We start from the raw sequence: 7,550 nt of genomic DNA, 5'->3' as shown, positions 1-7,550 counted from the left end.
TCACACTTCCTTATGTGATACTGAAGCTTCTTCCTGATCATCATCAGAATCATACTTTCCTGAAACATTATTAGCATGAATAACAACATTAATAGTAGTTTTAGGTTTGGAAGTAGTAGGATAACCGTGCAATCTATAACAAATGTCCACTGTGTGCCCTGGTTTCTTGCAATGTGTGCAGTATTTTCCAGTGTTCTTGTAGCCAGAACTTGAGCTTGAGTTTGGAGCCTTTCCTTTGCCATACGATTTCTTTCCTTCAGCCATATTCACCAAAGCTTTAGAATCCTCATTCTCTTCAGATTTTGACTGTCTTTCATGTTGCATTGCCATAGAAACTACCTTAGCAATATTAAGTAGTGGATTTGACATCAGAATCTGAGATTTCAAAACACCAAAAGTCTCATTCAATCCTAGCAGAAATCTGATCGCATTATCTTGCTCCCTAATCATTTTGACATGCTCTATGGCTTAACAACGACAAGGTACTGCACATCTGCATCGTGGAATTGGACGATATTGCTCCAATTCTTCCTATAGTGTTTTGATTTCATTGTAGTAATCATTCACTGAAAGTGTGTTCTGCTTCAAAGAACTGATTTCATTCTGCAATTCAGCTATCCTAACAAGATCCCCTTGTGAAAATCTCTCTCTCAAATCCTTCCACGCATCACATCCATTTTCTACAAACACTATGCTATTAGCGATAGAAGGTGTTACCGCATTGAGAATCCAGGAGTGAATCAGGTTGTTGCATCGATCCCATGCTTCATAGTTTGCATCTCCTGGAAACATAACTGGCATCTCTCCACTGATGAATCTGAACTTGTTCTTTGCAATAAGCGCTCGCTTCATCGATCTTGACCAGGAATTGTAATTCCTTCCATTCAGAGGCGGATTCACCATGGTTGCAGAAGGATTCTCTCCAGTATGTATGTAGTAAGGTGAAGTCGGATTCTGAGTTGGATCTTGAACCACATGCTGCATCTGGTTTCCTCCATTGTTGTTGTTTTGTGCTTGACGCACCATTGTAGTGGAAGCTTGAGATGGCAGAACCCTTGCTAAGGCTCTGATACCATCAAAGATTTCAGAGAAGTAGAGTGAAGAAGATGAAACTAAACTTCAACTGAATATAAATTTTCACTGAATGAATGTAATTACAAGAGAGGAACACTATTTATAGTGTTAACCATTGATTAACTACTCTAACAACTCTAACAAATTCAGTTTCTCTAACTAACTATCTTAGCTGGCATGACAGCTCATTGATAGCTCATTCCTAACTGTCACTAACTAATTATTACAATCTGAGACCTTGTATTTTCTTATTTAGCATTTCTAGTCCTTATACTTTTACACTATCTGCGGCTGGCCTGTTTCTAACCATAGACAGACATGTCAAGCTTACAAACTATAATGCCCTCATTTTTTGAGGGTCAATAGTAACCAAAACCCACTAAATTTTTCGGAGAAGTAATAAATGTCATTAATGAAACCTCAATAAATAAAATCATCGTCTCATAAACCAATGTCAATTAAAGCCAAATATTCGAAAATCACCACGCATAGAAACACACAAGAGACTTTATTCAAAAACCAAATGTAAGTAAGATACAAGACCCAACAGAAACAAACTAGCTAGGTGATACACTCTGTAGCAAAAAAAAACTGCTTAGGCACACCCCTCGTAACTAATGCATTATCGATGTAACACACAAAGTCGGCCTTCAGTACAAATATCCTCTCATCAATATAAATTCATACGTTAAAGTTAACATGTAAAACTCTTACTTATGTAATTCACATAAATTTAATGTAACACATTCTAAGTTCTTCATTTATGTCTTATCATATATGAAATTATGTTTGTATTGACTTTAAATATTAAACCATACATACACTTAAAAACTGGGTGGACAAATCCAACTATTGGCACTTGAGAAAGGATTACGCAAGTGTGTTAATATATAGCAACGACTCGTTGGGGTTATGATAATTCAAGGCTGGATCTTGCTGTGTTGACAAATGACAATCATTGTGTGTTTATTTTTTTGTCAACGAGAAATCGTGGGTTATTTCTAGACCTCTATCACCCAACCTACATGTCTCCTGAATTATTATTAGTTATTTAAGCGTACGAGTTTAAATTTATGCAACAAGGGTTTCGATTTAAGTTTTGACTTCTTTCCTCATCATTTCCGAGTCTTTTATTTCCTTTGTCGTTTATTATTTTTTTATAATCAAGGTATTGATTGATGTATCAAATACAATTTGTGCAAAGAAAAAGTTAAGGTTTTCAAATTCAGTTCTGTTTTGTTCATATTGCAGGTGATGTGATTTCTGGAACATCTTCAAGTGGAACTCATCATTCCGGTGTCCATGAAAGATGGTTTGGTGTCCATTGGTGGACTAAATATTGTAATCTTTACCTTTTTTAGGTTTGTTGAAATTAAAATTTCAGCCATTTAAATCATTGTGGCATGAACTTTGTAAAAAATGAATTTTCAACTAACTCCTCTTTCTATATCGTCGTTGATTAGTTCTAGTGTAGGTTCGATCCCTGCTTGCGAGAAACGAAAAATGAAACAATTTACAGTTCTTTTATGCTTATCATAAAGCACAAACTTCATACAAGATAAAGATATGATTTCCTGGAACCGGAAAGAAATATCCTCTTTGTGGAATCAAAGAGAAGAACGGGGAAGACGGGATATTAGTTAAAAGAAAGAAGGGATTAGATTCCATTGTAAAAACCCCTTCATTCCAACAAGTAGAGGAGTGAATAGTAGAACATAACACAATGACAATTCAAGTGTATAGACCTTTTGAGAGAAAATAAAGTCACTTAACAGTGATCATTATCATCGTAAATATCACAAATGAAAGTAACAGTTAATAAAAAATGTAAGAAACTCTTCGTTCTTGTGGCTGATCTCTTTCCAAAAATTTGGAAGATGAAACAATTTGAAACCACATGATTTCTCTGCAATTATCTTATATATCCTAATATCTAATACAGCTAGCATTCAACACCATGGATGATGGTGATTAATTAATCTCTGACTGTGAGTATTACACATCTAGTACTGCTAACTTAATCACTTTTCTTAGCTAATGTTCATGATCATCAATTTAAAATAATTCAAGATGGATAACAAGGATAGATAGATATAGCATCTAAAAATAAAGCACAAATAATCAAACATTTGTATACAGTTACAGCAAGGTCGATCTCCAACAACAACATTGATACAAAATGCAATAAGATTATAAGATAAAACTACCACTACAAAAAAAGTAATTTATAGTGGCATGCAGTTTGTGGACCGCCACTAATCTTTCATTTTATCGTTGTTTTTTCTTTCCATTTAGGGACAAAACAAATCAGGATCATGGGCTCCATTTAGGGATTTCGAGTTACAGAGAGCTTTCGACCCGATAGAACTATCACGACGGAGAGAGCTTTCAACCCGCTTCTGCTTCATGACGGAGAGCTTCGACCCCTTGCTTCTGCTTCACGACGGAGAGAGCTTCAAACAGCCATGGAAGTGCTCTATTTCCTCCTATGCTTTGATCCCTTGCTCTTCTGGCTCTTATCGTTCAATCCAGATCTCGATTTCGTACTTTTCCATCCTTGAATACCTAGGATAGAGTCGGACAGATCTACATTGATATGATGATGATCCATCCTTGAATTGAAAAAGATAAATGATAAGATAAACCAAGCTAGGAAATTAAGGGCCTGTTTGGTGGTCAGGACATGATAGTAATCATATCCTATTGTTATATGTTGTTTGTTGCGCCAGTAGGATATGATAACACTATCTTGTCTCATATCATATCATGTCCATCATGCGTAAAAGTTATCCTGAGGAGGGAGTTAGAATAGAACATAATAGGATACCAGTTATATATTTTCTTTCAGTATCCTAATTCCAAATTAATTTATTTTATTATTATATAATTTATAATTTATAATAATATTAATTGATAAATATAAAAATATTAATCTAACTAAAATAATAAATAAATAAAATTATTATTCATAAATAGTAAAATAGACTACTCACTTAATTACAAATATTGATTTATTAATAATAATAGACTAATTTAATATTTTCATCTCCTATTATTTAAAAATTATTAATCTACTTAAATCACTTTCCCATGAAGCAAAAAAAAATTAAATATAAATTACTTTCGAAATAATGATATTTTTAATTTAGTTAATTTTTATTATTTATCACGTGTCACAATTAAGTGAAACCAATTGGTTACAAACATTGATTTTTTTAATTGTAATAGACTAATTTTCTACTTATATAATAATTTATAATTTAAATATAAAGTACTTTTGAAATAATAATATTGTTAATTTAGTTAACTTTTATTTTTAATTATCACGTGTCACAACTAAGTGAAAACTAATTGGTTAACTGCATAATTTTATTTAAAATATAGGCTATCTTCAAACAATAAAATAGGCTAATTAATAAAACTAGGATTATACCCGTGCGTTGCACGAAGGGTACCGGGATTTCTTTTCGAACATGATTATTTTGATAAACATGTCTTAATAGTTCGTTTATTGGCAACAAAAAAAATGTCACGAAACCTCATTATACCTAATCTTTTTAACATGCATGTTCATTGATCAATACTTAGAAGTTAGAAAGCTATGTTTGTATAACCAAGCAGTTACTCAATAATGTCAAAGCCACTCAATAATGTCAAAGCCGCCATGGTATAGTTGCCCAGAAACACATAATGATGCAAGGAAAACAAATCTTTCCATTGACAAAATAATACGCAGTTCAAATTCAGCACAACCATAAGGAAAGTTGTAGTGGTCTGATTCTTCTTTTGAAGAGGCAAACCAAGTACATATACAACAAATTGAGGATAAGAAATTCACATTTTTACATTTTACATTTTTCAAATCAGGTTGGACCCACCACAACCTTAATGCCACTGTACTGAAAATCGTGTATAATAATTCACATTTTGACATTTTACATTTTCAATTTGGGCTGCCTTCACATTTGCTAAGGCTGCATTTAACTCTACCTTGGCCAATTCCTGAACATTTTTTCAATTTCAATTCTGCTTCAGTTTCCTGCAAATATGAAAGATGAACTTAACCTTAACAAATATATAATATAAACTAAGAAAAATAACAGTAGCCATATAGAGAAAGGGCAAAAACGCTAGTAAATCACTCAATTTCAGGGGTCCGCTACGCTGCGCGAAGGTGCTATCGCTAACTATGTTCCTACCCTGCCCATATTTTATGTCCTCAACAATTATTTCCTGAAATCCCAGTATACAATTCAGCTAAAATCATGCAATGGCTAAAGCATCACAGCCCAAACCTGACTCATGGGGAGGAATGATCTACCACAAAAATACCCACACAATAAAATCTACCAATATCAGGTATATCAAGAAAGGGGAAAAAATATGAATTTCTATACCTCAGTGCAAAAGCAAAATTCAAGACATTTACTTTCTCCACACCTTTTGCTGCAGGGCATGTAACCAGCACAGCATGTGTATCTAGAAGGGAAAAAAAGATAGATATATCAGACAAACAAACCATGTAATGTAAGTCATGCTGGAAGTTTTGAAGAACAAAAACAAAATCAATTACCTTGACATATTGTAAAGAGCTCGCTTGGGAAGCAAGTATGATGCACATTGAGCACTATAATGAGGCAAAAGAATGTTAGATTACTACTCTGGAAAATACATTCCGTAATGAAATTTAAGTCATGTATGGAGGTGAATAAAATTGTGATTGAACTGGAAGTACAAATAGAAAGTACCAATTCATGAATTTCAAGAAATTGAATTGACAAGCAAAGAAATGAGAGATCTCTTCTTTATAAAGATACATAATTATTAACCAGCATACCTAGCTATATATTTTTTGGAACACCTCTTTATAGACAATGTTCTTAGTGGCACCGGGTGTGCTAGTACCATCGCTACTGATTAGAATCTTTAGCCCATCCTTTGACTTCACCCTAGAAACAGCAACATATAGCTGACCATGTGTAAAAACAGGCTTCGGCAAATATACACCCACATGAGATAAACTTTGCCCTTGACTTTTGTTAATGGTCATTGCAAATGATAGGCATTTGTGACTAAGCCAATGATATCTGTCAAACAATCATTCACTATAATTAGTAAAAAATTCAGAATAGGCCATTTGGAAATTCAATTATTCAATTATTAACAATTAACAATGAACAAACCAATTTAATTAGATTATGGATGTGTGAGATATGTTCTTACCAATTAGGTAGTCGGATTCACCACCAGTTGCTAATTTCTCCTCAGAATTCTTGAATGAAAATGCATTCAGTGGAATGGAAGGTGTTTCCTCCAGTATGGACTGTGTTTTTTCATTGAAAACCAGCTTGCATTCGTGGCCAGTAGCCATGTAATTACCACTATTGGACACAACTATGAAGTTAGATATCCTGTAGACCTTTCCTTCCCGCAGCTCTGATCTGAACTTAGATATAAATTCCTTCCGAGCACTGGCCTCAATTTTGTTGCCCTATCATTAGCAAAAAAATCAAAATAAGCCACTAAATATCACAAAACACAAACCGATGACTACTAACATTCAAAAAAATTGCTTGTGAGCTTGATATATATGGTTAAGACTCAACCTCAGCATCAATTAATACAATATGGATAGCAAATGGATTCAATGGGTCGTTCACAGGGCATATATCCCACATCCTGATAACCCTACTCCTAATTTTCAGGAATCTCTTTCCTGTACAAAGAGTATTAATGGGGTTGACACGGGAACTCATATCTCTAAATAAGAACAGGACAGTAGACTCAAATACACACAAAAATAGGTATAACAGAGTCTCAGCGAAGTAGGGGATGAATGAGGATGGTAATCAAGGGAAGATGCAAGGTGGGAGAGAGAGCTGCTAGCTGCTAACCCTACTTCCAAAGGCAAATAACTTCCCCCAACGCAGCCCATGAAGCAACACTGCTAGCAGGTTTCGAGTACCCTCAATCCTAACCCTACTTGAACTCACAGAATACAGCTCAATACAGCTAAGGTTTTCCATGCTTGCTCCATATCGATGATGTAGGGAGGACGATTGAGGAGGGGATTCACGATTTCACGGAAGTGTCCAGAACCGTAACGATCTACTGGGAGGCATGGTTACTCAAATGTCTATTTTTGGAAAAAAAAATTGAAAGTTAATCCACATTAAAAGGAAGCAATTGTGTATACTGACTCTCTGCGGCAACTAAATCCCATTCGCTTGTAAATATGTAGATCATCGAAGCTGCTGTCTCTTCAACATCTACATAGCCAGAATTGCTGGGAACAGCTGTCACCAAGGGGGTATGTTAGGGTGTCTTTCCTATATGCAGCCATGATCTGCGGAAGATTTGGTGTCTTTTTAAAAACAGGGCACACTGCAAGCTGTTTTTATATTTATCTGATCTGATGCCCTTTTTTTTCCCAAATCTACTGGATTAAACTTTTGAAGCAATATATAACTTATCTA

The 7,550-nt window shown here is 34.6% G+C and overlaps 1 protein-coding gene across 4 annotated transcripts; it reads right to left on the bottom strand.

The window, feature by feature from the left end:
• Nucleotides 1-4,768: 4,768 nt before the first annotated feature.
• Nucleotides 4,769-7,523, bottom strand: LOC130733864 (uncharacterized). 4 transcript variants are annotated; one of them, XR_009017655.1, is made up of 6 exons: nt 6,681-7,515; nt 6,298-6,565; nt 5,912-6,161; nt 5,648-5,701; nt 5,472-5,553; nt 4,769-5,113 (listed from the first exon to the last, which is right to left on the bottom strand). XR_009017655.1 is itself a non-coding variant. In XM_057586144.1 (6 exons), the coding sequence occupies exons 3-6, from the start codon at nt 5,980-5,982 to the stop codon at nt 5,095-5,097; spliced, it is 420 nt and encodes a 139-aa protein (XP_057442127.1). In that variant the 5' UTR covers nt 5,983-6,161; nt 6,298-6,565; nt 7,275-7,521; the 3' UTR covers nt 4,769-5,094. The 4 variants fall into 4 exon arrangements, 3 of the variants coding, with proteins under 3 accessions (XP_057442127.1, XP_057442126.1, XP_057442128.1); XM_057586144.1 differs by having other exon boundaries at nt 4,769-5,307; nt 7,275-7,521; XM_057586143.1 differs by having other exon boundaries at nt 4,769-5,307; nt 6,298-7,523.
• Between the last annotated feature and the right edge of the window lie 27 nt (nt 7,524-7,550).

Source organism: Lotus japonicus, chromosome 1 (genome assembly GCF_012489685.1).
Source record: "Lotus japonicus ecotype B-129 chromosome 1, LjGifu_v1.2".
NCBI lineage: Eukaryota > Viridiplantae > Streptophyta > Magnoliopsida > Fabales > Fabaceae > Lotus > Lotus japonicus.
The sequence above is the reverse complement of the archived record's forward strand: the minus strand, read 5'-3'. Positions and strand labels throughout refer to the sequence as shown.

Coding starts and splice junctions, on each gene's coding strand:
- LOC130733864 (XM_057586143.1), bottom strand. CDS start 5,982: ATGGTACTAGCACACCCGGTGCCACTAAGAACATTGTCTATAAAGAGG. Junction 5,702..5,911: donor TCCAAAAAATATATAGCTAG/GTATGCTGGTTA, acceptor GCCTCATTATAG/TGCTCAATGTGCATCATACT. Junction 5,554..5,647: donor GCTCTTTACAATATGTCAAG/GTAATTGATTTT, acceptor TTTCCCTTCTAG/ATACACATGCTGTGCTGGTT.